The sequence below is a fragment of the Meleagris gallopavo genome, chromosome 14 (assembly GCF_000146605.3).
Source record: "Meleagris gallopavo isolate NT-WF06-2002-E0010 breed Aviagen turkey brand Nicholas breeding stock chromosome 14, Turkey_5.1, whole genome shotgun sequence".
Lineage (NCBI taxonomy): Eukaryota > Metazoa > Chordata > Aves > Galliformes > Phasianidae > Meleagris > Meleagris gallopavo.
Genome location: NC_015024.2, coordinates 8007528 through 8025093, shown reverse-complemented (window position 1 = coordinate 8025093; position 17566 = coordinate 8007528). Strand labels below are relative to the sequence as shown.

The following is a 17566-nucleotide window of genomic DNA, read 5'->3' as shown; positions in this document are numbered from 1 at the left end:
AGCTGTAAACTCAAAGTTAGTTGGAATATATAGAATTGGTTAAAAATTATAGGCTTTAAAAACAAAGAAAATGCCATTCACTCTTGGGTATGAATGCTTGTTTGATTCACTTCTTTAAATTAAGGACAAACCACCATGGCAAGACTGGTATAGCTTTTATCACTGCCCCTTAGCACTTACATGGTAAGTACTCTTATCTCTTTATCAACAAACTGGGGATGGACTTTGTGAAAGACCATTCTACCAAGTCCATCATCAAGTGTGGGCTCACCTAGTATGGGACTTGGCATGCAAGAGGACAGAGTCTGCTTTCATTCCCTTAGCTGCTGCTGGTAATATACCTTTCATATTCTGTTTATTTCTTAGAACAGTTGCTGCTGGAAAAAACCTCAGTTTGGAGGTTTTGTAGTATTTTATCACATATCTCAATTAAATTGAATTCAGATTAGGCACCTTCTGCAGAATCTCTAGAAGAAAAATACTTCCACCTCAAATTATCCTGTATCTTGAAGCCCAAAAGGAAATCAATCTATTGTTTAATTCCAGCAGGAAGCATTGAATGCTAAGCTGTTCAGACCTTTGTTTTTAAGTTGACTTCTTTAAACTGAATTCTGCTGTCATGGACTCAGTCCAATACCATATTAAATGTCACTATCCTCTTTCACAGTTGGGGTGGGAGACAGCATTTCTGCAGTGGTAAATAATAAATATAATAACAATGATAATATAATGAATAATGAGGTACAATCAGTTTCCTATATTTAAAAATATCTACCCCCTCTCTTAAAGCCATTAACAATGAATCATAAACTTTATTTATAAAAAAAAAAGAAAGCACAATACCACAAAAATCCATGTAGCAATTTTTTTACAGTCTTTTGGTGTCTATACTAAATGCATGTTTAGGCAGCACAAGGACCATTCTGAAAATGTAGTTAAATTTATTTTCATTCTGAAAAGTAATGTGACCCTGTAATCCTATCAAAAATTGCATAATAATTTATTTAATAAAAATAATATAGGTAGTTCACAATTACAGTAGCAAAATGCTGTGCTGCTACATTTAAATAATTCAGTACAGTCTTAAGTACCTTTCAAAATGGTGAAATAAAGTTCTCTTCTTGAGCTTTAACAGGAATTAGATCTGACTCCAACTCCTTTTGCTTCTGCAGGAGGCCCTGAAATGAATGCAATTGCAATGTGAATGCTTCCTTCAAGCAGTTTGAACTAATAACATGCCACTGCTTTTTACTTTAAAACAATTTGTTAAGATGCATTGCTTTCTAAATGCACAGCTTCAAGCAGGACAACACAATCTGTTCAGAAGGGAGGGAATTTGGGTTGGCAGGTACTGGCTTACAGTGCTAACATTAGATATGTTCTAAGGCAGCATTACTGTCTGATCTAGAACAGCGTCACAAGTATCAGGATGTGCTGCTGCATATTTATACACAAAAGCTAAAACTTTCCTGCTTTGTTAATGGCTCTCACAGGTACTAGAAAATGAAGAAACCCTGAAGTAAAAACAGTTGCAACTGCATGATATGTAGCACATAACAGCTATGTATGAGTAAGCCTCCAGGCATTCATAGTTAGACTAACAAAGCCATTCCCCTGGTTTCAAGTTTTCTAAAATTCTCCACTGTTTCATAGCTAATCTAATGACCAAAGACTCCTTAAAGAGAGACTGTGAAGAGTCCAAAGGTGGAAGCAATGCATTACTAAAGCAAAATTAATGCAGAGAAATAAAGGTAGAGGTCAGGGTCCAATCATACATGATGGGAAAAAAATGGCTTAAAGACTATGTAGTTTGTAGTATGTAGTATGTAGTTAAAGACTATATAGTTTGTGACTATGTACTAGTTTGCAATATTCATTTTGACCTTAGTATGTATGCACATACATGCTTATGCAATGACTTTTCACTTACCTGCCGTAGTTCTGACAGTCCTTTTAGAATTGCTTGTTGTCTCTCTCTGATTTTAACTACATCAGGATTTAGAAGAGGATCTCTAGTGTGATCAGAGCTAAAAATCTGTCGTGGCACTTGGTAAGAATCTAAAAATAAATACATATATGAAATTAGTAAACAATACGCTTATAAATTTGTTCAAAATTTGTAGTAGTAGACTTTCACAACTTGTAGAAATCAAGTTTGGGTTGCTATTTTATTATGATCACTAAGTCAAATACTGCTTAGATTCCTGAAACCAAAAGCTGTATGTAGTAATACCAGAGAAGTGCAATTATATTTCACTAGACAAAAAACCCAGATAAAAGAATTAAAAATGTTTTTTTTTCTTTCATGAATTTGTGTTTTGGTTGCACAGGCTTTCTGTACAGTGCTCTGACAAATATAGGTTATTGCAAAATTCAGTAAAAGCAAATAGCAAATGGAACAAAATGCATAACTTTGAACTGAAGTGCTGCAACATCTCTCCTGCACGAATCAGATCACAATACATTGCAGTACCATTAAACTGTCGATACTGTGGGTCGTGTGTTGAAGGTCTGGTCACTGGTGCATCTGGATCGAGGTAATACACTTCGTTTGTTCGAACATACGGAATGAACTGTGAAGAAGGAGGTCTTCCAGCTTCCGGAACCGCAGGAGGGAAGCTCTTCTGCTGTATATCTGCCTTGGTATTTTTCTCTCTTCTACTATTGTTATATACTTCCAATTTCCTGCTGCATATCTGTTTTTGTTGTGCTTGTAATCTGTTCTTAACTGCTGGAACAGGTAGTGAGTCAGATCTGTATGAAACAATTCCAGTTAATATAAAAGCATCCACAAAAGTTTGATAAACAGTGGAGAGAAAACATTCTGCACTACAGTGGCCAACTGGATGAATTTAAGTTCATAGAAAAGATTAAAAATCAGGAAGGAAAAATGTACATATTTCACTATGAATGCATTAATACAGAATATTGACATACCTTTCTTCATTCAAATGATTCTTACGGAGTTGTTCTTCCTAGGAAAAAAACAAAGAAGGCAAAAGCATGAGTACAAAACTTGATGCTTATATTAAATGCTCATATTACAAAAGTTTGTTCTGAAATTCTGAAAGGACTGTATGATCTGAGCTCTCACAGGAGACAGATATTATCAAAGACGTGCATTAAAGAGACTTGTAGTATCTATGAACTCAGTTAAACTAATAATAGAAGAACTTATTCTACTTCTCTACGTCTATGGCAGCTCAAGGCACAAGCAGAAATTGTATACACTTTTTCTTAATAAGTCTATAATGATTATCAATAAAGCAAATATACACTTCAGAAGATTGAACTAATACTGAAAGCTCCAACCACGCTGAACAAAACTGCTGTAATACTGTTCTTCACACAAAGAGGAGGTAGTAGGAAAATTCTCAGAACTTGAATTATATCCAAGCAGAGCTGAGTGAAATAAATCTTAAAAAAGATATTAATCATTGTTCTTAGAGAAAAAATAGTTACCTTTCTGATTCTATGTCCCTTATTCTTCAGTTCTTCATGAGGTGAAGGAGACCTATCTGAACAACAACTCTTTTTTTGGTAGAGATTCCCAGGGGTATTTCTTTCTACCAACTGAAGCAGCTCCATTTGTCGTCTTACTTTATTTTCTTCCCTTTGTTTTTGCAGTGGTTTGGGGTATCTTTCTGATGCTGGAATGTATCTTTTCTCAGGCTTGTTTATATTCCAGTCAGGTCTTTTGCCAGGTTTTTCTGAAGCTTTAACTTGTCTTTCTTTTCTTGCATATTGTTCATACAGCTCACTATGGATGTCACCATTCTCTTGTCCTGAAATTCTGTTTTTATCTGTATACTGCATTTCTTTCTGGTATTTTTTGCTGTTAGAGGTTTCTTTATATTCTATGGAAATATCCGGTGACCCGCAACATGAAGTTCTTTCCTCAGCTGTATCAGTGCATGCTGAAGTAGTATAGTCATCTAAAAAAAGTAAATTAGATCTAAGAGTAAACTATTCGAACATTTGGCCTAAACAAATAGAAATAAAAAAGCTTTCACTTTTCAAGTGAGAAGAAGATTCTGTCTGGGTAAGTAGCAACAATTGTAAAAAGCTTTTCTAAATATTTGAATATAAGCTTTCATTTTCTAATGGGTGTAGTATACCTATTGCAGGATTATTGACAGTGTTTCTTTAAGGATTCATTAAGAACCCATTCCAGCTCAATACCAGTGCATGTGATATAAGCCTGAAGACTACAACAACATATGCTTCAATTCCTTAATAAATTTAATCCTGCATGGCTTATGGCCGTGACTGTAAGCCAACACTGTACTTCAGATCAGAGGCTGATCTGAATTTGTAATAGGCAGGTACCAATAAAGACATACAATTGATTTAAAAAAATACAGTAATATATTATTATATTTTCAGTAGCCTGCGTCTGTCCAAGCATTTATTTTTAGTTTTATACCATTTTGAATGACAACGATTTGGCCCTGTTGCACAGTTACACACATTAGCTGTCCTGCTGTCTGTCTGTAAGGTACAGGGTGACTAAACTGAAGGACTACTTACCTGTCTGTACAGCAGTATCTTTCCAAGAAGTCTGCTGATCAATGTTAATGTCAGCAGAGAAATTATGACTTTGACGTGAAGCATCAGTATTACAGTTTTCAAATTCACTGCCACCTGAAAACAATCAAAAAATTTGTTTCATGTAACAGCATATATTCTATTTAAACTATGCTGTCATGTTATCAGACTGTTCTAGCTTACAGCTCAATGCAAAAGATTGAGAATTATGATTCAGATCCTAAAATACTGCCTGTTTCACTGAAAATCAAGCCAATCCTTTGTAGGTCTGAATATTCCACATGCACTCCTAATAACAGCCTTGTATTTCTTCTTTTATGTAACGCAGCATTTACTAAGATATGGTATTCATGGTATTAGAACACTGATATTATTGAAAAGATTCTTTAAATAAGCTGAAATTAAATTTGGTTTCTGAAGCAAAGGAGCAATTTCAGGCCTATTACAAAAACCCCACTCACAATTTGCACACAAACACCAAAGGAATAGGCAAACTGAACAGCAAAATGGCAGTACTTACCCCCCCCAAGATTCTTCTTAAGTTTTGAAATGTCATGTCCTCTCTGAGCCAAATCTTGGATGCGCTGTTCCTGTTTTAATCTCTGTGCTAATTCTTGAGCTTTCTGCATCGTCTGATACAGCTCATTTGTTTTCAGAATCACAAGTTCCTTAAAAAAAAAAGTAAACGTAGGAATTTATTTTGAGAATGATTATTTAATCTCCACATAATCCCAAATGTTTATATAAATAATGTCAAAATATTTTCTTGCTTTGAGTAAAGTATCTTAAACAAAAAGAAACAAACCAAAAACTAGCTGAGTTGGATGCAATACCTAACATGTAACTTTTAAATGATCAAGTCAGAAGCTCTGCTGTACGAATGAAGCTATTCAATCCTACCCTGAAAGAACTAAATGTGTATTTTTTGTATTTAAAATTTGCACTTTAAAATGCATATTTCTGCTTTAATTGAAAGTACACCTGCATTTTTGCCAGTTCTTATCCATTCACTTTCCTGAAAGGCCTGTCCAGAAAAAGAAACTTGCCTTAAACTTGTATGGTACTGTATTAAATGAGGAAGCAGATCTTGATTTCAAATATCAAAATGTCAGGTAGTTTTCAAAATGAGGAGGCAGCATCATTTTGAAGGGAAACAATTGTTTTCTTCAGTGAAACAGTATTATTGCAGACAATGATCTGGAAGTCTGACTACCAATTTGAAGCTCTGAAGGAGTTTCTTTCCATATATTAGAGCAATTACGGTCATTTTAATAGACATGAGGCAAAATTCTTTTTCAAAATATACACTGTTAGTTTTCAATGAACTTAAAAAACCATACCAGAGTACTACTTCAAAACAGATTACCTCATAGGTCTTCCCATTACCTGCAATATTTAACTTCACTACATACAGAGAAGTCAGTAAAAGATTTCCACCCCTCTGCACTAAGCAAAACACAAAAACCCACCTCCTTTTGTTTTTGTTTAAGCAGATCTTCTTCAAACTGTTTCTGCATCAGTTCTTTTTCTCGTGCTAGGCGCTGTTCTTCCTCTTGTTCCTCCAATTTTCTCTTCTCTTCTTCCAGTTGTTTCTTCTTCCGCTTTTCTTCCACCTGAGCCATTATTGCTTTCTAATGGTATCATAAGAAAGTAGAATTAAAAGGTATGAAAACAAAGGAATTAGAAGCTAGTTACTTGTATTCTTCTGTGTGCATCCATGATACTTGAAGGAAAGATAAAAAAAAATGAGGACAGTTTATTCATATACGTGACAGTAGTAGGGAAAATAGCTGTCTAACAGATCATGCTATTAACTAGAAAGTACTTCCAATGCTTTTTTACTAACAATTTCTCAAAACATGGCTAATTGCCTTCCCATTGTTTTTTACAACCATCAGCCCAGCAAAGCAGTCTGAAGACAAAATACTCAGAGATAAACAAAAGTCTCTTTTTATGTTTTCATTGTGAAGTTCACAGAACGGGTGTATGTAAGTATCAGCCCTCCTGATAGTAGCAAAGACTGAAAAAAAGTACACACAAACCTTACTGGAGTTCTAAAGGCTACACTGCATCATTTTGAGCCAAGAATTCAGTAACAGAAATACAATCAATGAATATAAATATTAAAAAAACATAGAGGCTGAGAGGAATGCTATTAAACACGTGTAGGTGTAATCTGAAGTCTAAGTGTTGTCTCAACTGCCTCACTGTTATTAAATTATCATGCTTTATTCACTTTTCTTCCATTCTTCTCATTAAAATAGCTCTAGACCTTAAAACAGAAACCCACCTGATGTTCCAACTGCTTCTGCCGCCGTCTGTCTCTCTCTTCAATCTGTGCAGGATCCAGGAGAGCTGTCATTGAACGAAGGAAACTACAAAGAAACATGTATGTGGCTTTCTTATCATAAAGAATAAATCCAAATACCTTCTTTAATTAGAATTCTCAGATTACAAGTAATTTTTTCATATTAATGAAACTGCATTGTATTAATTATTAAATTTATAGAATTTGTTATATTAAGGAAAAAAAATAAGGTTACTCGCAGTAAATTTTATTAATGAACAACAGAAGCATGTGCATATTTCAGAAATGAAACCACATGCAATCCTGAAAAAAGCAGAAATGAATAAGATCCAAAGATCAGATTTGAGGCATCTTACTCAAATATTTATTTAATTTCTAGGGGGTACCAGAAGTGAACTGGATGGGAAGATGATTGTCCTTACAAAGTTCACTCACCTGGTTTTCTGACTGTGATCCAAAGCACTGTTTTTAGCACCTTTTTCTGCATTTTCCACTTTTGAGGGCATGAAGTTGCCTAAAGCTGCAGGTGAGAAAGGGTGAACAAAAGCAGTCAGCTCCTTAGGGTCAGGTGACAGGCAAAGACTTTCAGGCTGCTTTTTGTACATTCCATTTAAGGGGTGTTGTGCGTTAGTATTAAGGTGGTTCTTTAAAGAATCAAAATGCATTGCCCATCTGTCATGCTCTTCAGCCTAAATAAATATGAAGCAACAAAAAACGGAAATGTGCTCAATTACATTTTCTAGAAGGCACGGTTAACAAAAGAGATAACACATCTCGTACAACACCAACAGTTGAAAATCTTTGTTATGGAGTTAGACCACACAGAACAATTCATTCCTTAGGTGGAAAACCAAAGTATTTCTGTTGCTTAAAATGCAAATTGGAGCAGAAATTATACTGTGGATCAATACAGTTGGTCAGCAGTAAAGTGCTTCTAATATATTTTCAGCAAAAACAAACAAACTAGAAAGTAGAAAGTGGAGGAAAAAAAAAGTTAAAAAAAAAAGTCAAAGAATAAGTTAATAACATGAACAGGTTTTATTCTCACTCACATTTACCCACACCACTTCAAACACGGACAGCAGCAGCATTACTGTGCTTCGGGTAGAGATACTACTTTATACCTCCTTATTTTCAGTCAGACAGGCCTATTATAAAATAAACACTCTTCCAGAATCTCTTTCATTCTTTTAAGAATCCAATCCTAACAAAGCCTAAGCTGAAACTTCTGTAGAGGTGACTGTTTAAGACTCCCTTCCATATCACACGGCCTTATCTTTACAGCTCCATTTTTGCAGCTGGACATTTTACATAAAGCACCTTTGTTTTTGCTGTAGGTACTGAGAACATTTTTTCTTCTGAATAATATAATTGTTTGTCTGAGAGGACTGTAAGATGGCTACTTCAAGATTTCCTTTTGGCAGAATGCAAATTAACATACTCTATTTAAAGCTTTGCAGGAGTACATTCTTTAAACCAGAAAAAATCCTTTCTTGAAGAGAAATTTTATTCCTATTTTAAAAGAAGCAATAGCATAATCTTAATAAGCATCCAAATGAATCTTTCTCCCATTCCCTAAGTAAATCTTGCCTTCCCTTTAAACATCTTGATGTGTAAACATATCAGAGAAGTTAAGATAACTGCGTTATGTAAGTCTGTAGTACAGAAAGGTTCAGATTGTAACATGAGATGCAAACAGGAAGACGAAGAAAAAAGATTAAGGACATGCAGTTTTCTTTCAAGAGGCTAGAAGTAGATTACTGTCAAGTTGGTAACTGCAGCCATCTCCTTGTGCCACACCCATCAAATAAAAAACATGGCACCTAACGCAGGAATCTTTTACAGCTGCGTTACCTTCAGAGCTACAAAATGTCCCATTTGCAAAAGAAATTCAGTTCCCTCAGGGGCTCAAGAAAGGAGAAGATTTATGCTGTAAGTGTGTAACTGACCTTAGCAACAAGGTGGGGTTGGTTTGTTTTGTTTGTTTGGTTCATTTGGTTTTGGGGGTTTGTGTATTATTATTATTATTATTATTTATTATTTTTTTTTAGAGGATAGGTAGGAAGCTTCTATTACTGTGAGCCATAGAATTGAGATAATGCTTTTCTGTATAGGAATTGTGTGACTGCTGTAATAAATGCTTCAGCTTAGAGTAAAAACTATAATGTACTGATAAAGAAGGCCACAGATTACAAACGCTCCTATGAGGTGAGTTGTGGTAATGGAGATTCTTGCTAACTGATAACATGGAGTATGGCGAACATTTATCATATGTGGTAACAGATACAACCCTGGCTTAAACCTTTGTACAGTAATTTGGAAATCAGGGTTCTAACAACATTACAGTCTTGCTGAGTGTTTCTTCATTTCAAGAGACAGATGAAGAGACTTTAGAAGACTGTGTCAGTCTGTATAAGAATGTAGAATACTTCACCAACCTTAAAATCAGAAATAAGGTAGAAATAGTAACAGAGTAAAGGAAGTATGTCACTCTTCCATAATAAGAATCTGAAGGGGTATGAGATATATTGCCCAGATCAGCCAATAGTGACAGTATTAGAAGTCTCTTCACTTAACTGAACTGCAAATTATATGGGCAGGATTCCTTTGAGATCCAGTGTAAAAGATCTACATTCAACAACCTGGAAAAACTGAAGGTTACAAAAGGTAGGGCTGTTTTCTTCAAACCTTTCTGGGTGAACAATTGTTTAAAAAGCTTCAGAAGCACATATCAAAATACTATTTCCAGAAACAGGATCTGAATACCTCTGTGATGCACAGTGCATGTCTCTTAACAATTTCTTCTCATCTCCTTCAGTAACTTACAGGAAATTTATTTTTTACAAGGTGTCTCACTAGTGTCTCTGCAAGACCTTACAACCCCTGGTCCTTTCAAACCATTGGGATTATGTGGGCAGGGGATTATAATAATACCACTATTTTCATCTCCACAGCAAGTACTTTAACACACCAAACTAGGCATGTTGTCCTCTGCCAGGCAAATATTGTAACACCTACTGCCTGAGGGTTCAGTTAGACTGTCCTGTGATCTTATGATGAATAACTGGACATACTACATTTCATTATGTCTTTGTAACTAGTTCTTAAGCCTAAGGCTTCATTTTTTATTTCTTGGAACAAAAATTGAAACAGCAAGTTTTTCTTATTCCAAGAAGTCTCTCTGAGCCACATATACCTTTGATAAATTCATTTTTTCTTCTATTTTTCGTAGCTTAGCTTCTTCCTTCTGTTTGTCCAGCTCTTCAAGCCACTTCTTCTGTTGCTCATGCTTCAAAGCACTCAAAGGTCGCTCCTGTAGCACAGCTTCCTGTAATAAGATATATGTTTGTCTATTACTTGTAGCCAAAATTCACTATGTTGTCTAGCCACATAACAAAGATGTGTCAGGAAACTGTGTCTTCAGTTACTTGGCAGAATTAGGCTGTTCTCTTGCACAAACAATGAATATAAGCTTGTAACTGTACTAAGTGTTTGACTGTTCCTTAAAAATGCTTCAATTGTTAGAAAGATGCTAAATAAGCCAGTCACTGAACCTTATTCTAACTTGAACCATCAGCCTCTTGCTCCAAACAATGTGACAATCATGAACAAAAATCCTTCTTCCTTATTGCTATAGAGCACTGCTCAGTCTGCGTTTCAGGTACATTCAGCCCCATAATCATTAGATCACTAATCTGACACAAGTAAATTCTACACAGCATCTTCAGTCATCTGACTTATTAATGGATATCCATATAATTTAACAAACTGATACTCCAGTGACACTGAGAATTTTCAATGCTATCTGACAAAAAACATTCTGTCAGTGTCTTTTCAAACCCAATTTCTTAAGCTTTTTTGCACCAAAACTTTTTTTTCCTGTGGTTCTGTTTTTGATATGTTCCCACTTATCTATTTCTTTAACATATGCCTAAAAGCTAAATAAAAATTGTTAACACCAAGTAGTGTTCTTCACATCAGCCTTTAACTATACTCAAGTCTTCAAACTGCCCATATTTTGATAGGCATTCATTCAGACACAATGCTCTAGATAGAGCACAATGATCTACTGAATTATTTTGGTCTAAAAGAACTACTGAAGCTATATATCTGTTATCAATAGATAAGGAAAAAAACAAACAACAACCCACAACTGCGTGCAAGTTAAAATCTTACTCCTAAAACAAATGCTATGCAACTGACAACTGGTGAGCCGAGAACAGTGTCTGCAAATAAAGAGACCACTTACTTAAGTCTTGATTTATTTAGTTTTTTGTTTTCTTTTTGTTTTGAATTAAATAGCCTTTAATGTATACAAAACAAATAAACCAATTTTCTAGAAGCTGCTACCCATTAGAACATCAGTAAAAACCTGTAATTAAACATGTCATATGCAATAGTTTTTACTTATGTGCAAGGAAACAAAGTCTTTTGGGGCAGGGTGATAATTTTTTTTTCTAGGAATACTGAGTTATACCAAAAGATGCCATTTATTTTTACTGTAACAACTGACAGTGGATAAAAACCACCTGTTTGACAGCAGCCTCCTCAAAGTCATGTTTTATCTGACATGCCATTTTCAGAGTTACACCTTACAACTTGAAAGGCAAGTTAAAATAAAAATGCTATGCTTAATATTATGTAAGCAATTAGGTATAGTAGAGAGCTAATGAACAATGTAAATAATTATATACTTATTATTATATAGCCACTTGATTATGCCTCAAATCATAATTGGAAAAGATTCATACCTCATAGTAATCAACATGCAAGGAAAGGAAGAGGTTGGTAGTGATACTTCACATAACTGATAAAACTAAAATTGGAGCAAAAGCTAAGTTTGATACAGGGAGCTGCATCACATCATGCCATCAAAGAGTTTAAACTAACCACTGAAATTTGATTCTGCTTCCAGTTAACATAGGATCTGTACAGAAAAGAAAATCTTGTATGAATTAAGAGCTCAAGAATTCTGTGACAGTGCTGTCAAAACTGTGTGCTTTTCAGTGTTTATAGATAGCCTTACCTTATCTGGGTCAACTGTTTCCATTTTTTCGGTACGATTTCTATCATTTCCAGATTTTGCCCCTAAATAAACCACATCTCCTTCCAAAGTTTCTTTCAGTTTCTTCTTCAGTGCTACCTGTTCATCTTCAGGAAAGGAAGCGGGGGAAAAAGCACAAAACTTGAGTGAAAATTCCTAGTACAGACATGTAGATGCATTTATTAAAATAAATGTCATCCCTACCATTCTGATTGTAAAATGGACTACAAGATTGTCACCACTGTGTGACCTAGCAGTTCAAACATGACTTTGCTCTTAAGAGGACGACCGCTGAGTCTCTGTCTAGAGGTGTAGGGGCAACAGGGTAATTTCTCTGAGAAGACTACAAAACCCTGAAGGCTTAACAACAATCAAGGAGAAACACAGCATATCAATTATCTCCACTTTGTTAAAACTAATGAGATTAGAATATGCTAATATTACCAAACCAATGGACACTGCAAACATCAAACCCTGTAATCAGAACATCTACATACAGGTTGTAGGAAAAAACAGTCCTGTATATCAATCATAAATAGCTTCATTTGTCATGGAGTCTTCAGCACTGTCTTAAACAGTTTTAACTTTCTACAGTGATTCCCTGTGGCTGGTGATGGGACAGGGCTGCAAACTGTTTCAAAGTCAAACTGCAATTTGTATTCAGTCATCCCTGTAGACCAGCTGACACTTTTCCCTTAAAAGAAACAAAGTAATTTGTTAAGGATAATGGCCATCAAGGAGTGAAGGGGTGACCAAACCAAAAGGAGTCAACAACTCCTACAATATGAAGCATTAAAAAAAACAACAAAAAACAAAAACCCCACAACCCTATTTGGGAAAATATTTCTTATTTAAAAGAATATAAAAATATATTCTTATATAAAAATACTTGCAGTATTTTTTTGCAAGAAGTTATAGATTTTCTTTTTGTAGATTTTCTTTTTTTGATGTTTGGGAATTGATCTATTCTAGAGATTTACAGCAGATAACTTCCAAATCTGTAGCAATTGTGCTGATACAAGTAAAATTACAGAAGCATAAGTAATGCAAAGTTTGTTGGCATCTTTAGTGTCATAAATTCATAAAAATATAAATTGTGTGTATGGTAAGTACCTAATTCCTTCTTCCATTGGCTCTTTTTTGATTCTAATAAGGCTTTCTCTCCTTCTCTTTCACCCAAGGTACTAAACATGTCAGCGGGTTTCCAGGACTCCTTTCTATAGGTGAGGGAGAGAAAAAAATTACTTGAAAATCTGTTGATTTTAAACATAACTTTTTGATTAGTATTTACATCAATTCTTACTGTGATTAAGAACTACAGTTCATTATGGGAGAAAATTTTTATGAACAATAACACAGATTTACGTACATAACTTTCTCTCTTGGTTGTGGATATGACTCTTCTTTCCTGCTTGAATTAGAGTTAGCCTCATCTGGAACAGATGGCATTTCACAATTGTTTTGGAGCAATGCTACAATGGTTTCCTCTGACGCCTTACTAGTGCCTGTAGTAGAATACATATACATGCCTAAATATATATATATTTGCACATTTATACATATATGCATATACACACACACAAGGAAATAAAAAATATGTGCCCACTAAACATTCTTCAATACTTACGACTTAAGGAACAGAGGAGACTTGCAAATTCACAACTATCTAACAAACCTGTTTTCTGCCCTGCTTGTACAGCTGAGGCATGCAAGTTACAACTTCAAAGGTATTCTTAGAATGCTAGACTTACAGTAAACACAATTGCCAGGGAGCTCAGATATTTGTACTCTACTTACTTTCAATGTGCCATATTTGTGGTGACAGAGTTGACCTCTTCCATGGGTCCAAAAATAAGAGTAATGATACAGGAAGATACATAATAGTTGTCATGCTTGTCAGCATAAGAACTACAGAATGAACACTACTCAGTAGTAGTATTACAGTTAAGCAGAAAGATGCATGTACATCTTGGGGTCAGAAGAAAATCTCAAGACTGCTCTTGAGATGCACAGCGATATCTGAACTCTTCGATCAACCAGAGAAGCCTGCATTTCTGAGGCTTTGTGAGTGTGGTGATGACAGTTATTTCCACAGAATCGTGGAATCATTTGATTTGGAAGGGGCCATTTAAAGATCATCTATTCCAACTCCCCTGCAATGAATTGGACATCTACAGCTCAAGCAGGTTGCTCAGATTCTGGTTTTGTTCTCAAAATTCTGAGGTTAATGATTCAGTGACCTTCCACTATTTTTTTTGCCCCAGTTTTAGTATGAAACGTTGACAAGAGTTGCTTGCTTTTTTAGTCTGCAAAGTACTAGAATATTATCAAACCATTTCTAGTTCTTATGGTTAAAATTAAACACAGGCAATTTCACATCTGTAGTAGCAAGCAGTATTGGTCTTGAAACCATTAGAGAGTAGTGTCTCTGTCTGCAAATAAATATGAATTATGAATTCAACTCACAATTAAGCCTCACGTTTTGCTTTGTTTCCATGAAACTAGCATCAGTTAACTGTATGAAAACTTCACTGGACTGTAACTTACCTGTTTCCTCTTGCTTTTCACTGGGATTCTCAGATATATGCCTAGTTTCTCCTTTTACAATCATCAAAATCTGCTGAAGCTGTTCTTGTGTTAAACACACCAAACTTCTTAGATCTTCAGCTGATATATGTGTATTTTGATGTTCGTGTTTACTTTCTTGAACACTAAGATTCTCAGAATTGGGCTTCCTGTTTGTGGTATCTCTTTGGAAAATCAAAGAGTGATCTTTAGTTGTGGCTTCAAGCGAGGAAGGTTTAGTTACTTGCACTCTTTCACCTTTTGACATTGATAAGCTCGATCCACTCCTTGATTTTGCTAAGTTTTCCTGATTGATGCAAGCGTTTTGTGTTGACCTCAGCATATGCCCAGTATGCCTTATTCTCAAAGTCTGTTTAGACACTCTGGCTTTATTTCCCATCTGTTAAAAAAAAAAAAAATAATAAAAAAAATAATTCAGCATATATTACAGTAAGGAAAGAAATTCTCATAAGTAACAAACAAAAACAGGACTTGAGCAACAGGTAACAGTCTTTCTTTTCTTCTTCAATAGAATCTAACTCCATAAGAAAACAGTAAAGTATCTTCATGAGTACTAGAAATCACAGAATGGCCCAGGTTGGATCATAAATCTCCAACCCCCCTGCCACAGGCAGGGCCACCAACCTCCACATTGAGTACTAGACCAGGCTGAACAGGGCCTCATCCAACCTGGCCTTGAACACCTCTGGGGACAGGGCAATCACAACCTCTTTGGGCAGCCTGTTCCAGCAGCTCCCCACTCTCATAGTAAAGAACTTCCCCCTGACACCCAACCTAAATCTTCCCTCCTTCTTCCTTCCCTCCCTCCAACTTAAAATCATTTCCCCTTGTCCTGAAATACCTTAAGGGAAAACACAACACCTAAATCTGAATATTTAGAAGACATAAAAATAATTTTATATAGCATAACATTCAAAAGAATTCATAAATATTTTTATTTTCTTTGGCATTTCTTAAGCATGGCTTCAAGTGTTGATGATACAACCAGTGTTATTTCAGCCTTGATTTTTTCCATTCTGTAACTGTTACTCTTTCCAGGGTCTTTGTTGTATAATTGTAACTATCTCATAGATACTGAAACCTTTATCTACTTTGTCCCTCCAGCTCACTGCATTCCAGTTTACTCAGACAGGCACAGCCTATGTGACTATGTGGACAGTAAAACACATTTCAGATAAATTTTACCAGCATCCCTTTAAGATCTCTGAAAGTTCCAACTGAGATGATTTCCTGCACTTGTTGTAACTTTTTGGGGAATTAAACAGAACCACTTTGTGATGGTAGAAGTTGTCACAGAACTTCTAATTCAAACTTGCTGAATATTTTACTGAACTTTTTGAAGCCCAGATTGGTTATTAGGAGGAGGTTGTTCACCAGAGAGTGGCCAAGCACTGGAAGTAGCTTCTGAGGGCAGTGGTCACAGACTCCAAGTCTGCAGGCGTCCAAGAAACATTTGGACAATGCTCTTAGGTTGACCATGGTTTTTGGTAGTCCTGTGTGGAGCCAGGAGTTGGACTCAATGATCCTTATGGGTCCCTTTCAACTGAGGATACTCTACGATTCTATTTTTATAGCTATAATGCTCCTGAGAAATACCCATTTTTTTTTTCATAAAGATGACTGATTACAAATATTGAGACATTTCAAATGTGTTCCCAAAATTATCTGCCAACGAACTGAATGGTATAATGTGTCTGCTAAATGAAATGTAGTTTTTTTCACTTACCTTCATTGCAGGCTTTGCTTTATCTTTTGGGAAGCAAAGACAAAAATATGAGAACAGTATTTAATAGCAACTTCTTCCTGAAAAATAAATCTTAAAAAACTCATAAGCTATTATAGTCATCAGACATCTTGTAAGAAAGGGGGAAGTGCCTTCCTGTAAATCTGCCCAGTATATGTGTATTTTTTTCTTTCGGTATAAAAATTCAAATGTATGTTGGAAAACAAATAGAAACCTACCTAGATATATTTGAGCCATCTATTTCCAGTTGTACAGAAAAGTATTGTGCTTTCTTTGCAGTACCTATTAGACACCAGAAATGCTAACTGTTCTGACTGTCTGCAAAACACCTTATTATTAATATTTTACAATTCACATGAAAGTATTAAAATTTGAGAGTATGCTAAGTTGCCACTCTTAAAGGCAGGCGTTAAATCCTGACTCTGAGTCAGTGGCAATGATACCTCTTAGAATGCTAAGAACAGGGCCACTGAACATTCCAACAAACGATGCCAGCTACATTTGAACTAAGTGAAAGCACTTTCAGAGCACTGCCATTCCAGAGGTGTTGTGAGGCTTTGTCTCCAGTGGTCTGCCATTTCTTTTCGACTCAAAGTATTCCATAATACCTCATTGGTCAGCCCTCTGTTAAATGCAGAAAGTGCAGCCTCACCACGGCTGACAAAGGGGACAATGAGTTCCCTGCCCTGCTGGCTGCACCATTGCTGATGTAAGCCAGGGTGCCATAGGCCTCTGTAGAACAATTAGGGAAAGTGGTTCTGTGCTTGTACATAAGCATGTCTCACAAATAAAAAACTAGAGTTTAGATAAGCTCATCATTAAGCTTTAATGAGATGGGTCTTTTCTAGTGTGGCAGCACTGAGATCTGGTCTAAATAAACTGCTTAGTGAAAATGATAAACCTCGGCTACCAACTACCGAAGTACTGTAAATATGTAAGTGTGAAACAATACAGTTCTGTGTAAATCAAGCAAGGAGCTACTGGGCTTCTTTTTCCCTGGTAGTAAGATGCTACTGAATTGCAGAAATTCTCCTATTACATCAGTCAGAGCTTGAAAGGTTACTTCAGGTAAATAGTCAAAAAATACCAGAAGCGGCTAAAATCAGCCTCGGCTTCCCGTCCAGCACTTCAGTTTCAAGCTTCAGCCCATCTCTGCAAAATGGGAGAAAGAAAGAAACTGGAATCGTGCAGAGAAGAGGCAGCGGTGAGATCTGCACACTTAAACAAACCGCACTTCACGCTAACGCCGCACGCGCTCCCCTGACGCCGCCCGCAGCGCTCCGCTCACCTCACGCGCTGTCGGCCCTTTCCCGCCCCCTCCCCAGACGGGCTCCAC

The 17566-nt window shown here is 36.0% G+C and overlaps 1 protein-coding gene across 1 annotated transcript; it reads right to left on the bottom strand.

The window, feature by feature from the left end:
• Window positions 1–976: 976 nt before the first annotated feature.
• CCDC66 (coiled-coil domain containing 66) lies at window positions 977–17411 on the bottom strand. Its single transcript, XM_031555550.1, has 17 exons — window positions 17318–17411; window positions 16213–16235; window positions 14448–14865; window positions 13270–13405; window positions 13014–13117; window positions 11883–12007; window positions 10053–10184; window positions 7292–7545; window positions 6839–6923; window positions 6018–6179; window positions 5069–5216; window positions 4531–4644; window positions 3463–3935; window positions 2938–2975; window positions 2474–2754; window positions 1931–2058; window positions 977–1178 (listed from the first exon to the last, which is right to left on the bottom strand). The coding sequence occupies exons 2-17, from the start codon at window positions 16216–16218 to the stop codon at window positions 1095–1097; spliced, it is 2688 nt and encodes an 895-aa protein (XP_031411410.1). The 5' UTR covers window positions 16219–16235; window positions 17318–17411; the 3' UTR covers window positions 977–1094.
• Window positions 17412–17566: the final 155 nt, after the last annotated feature.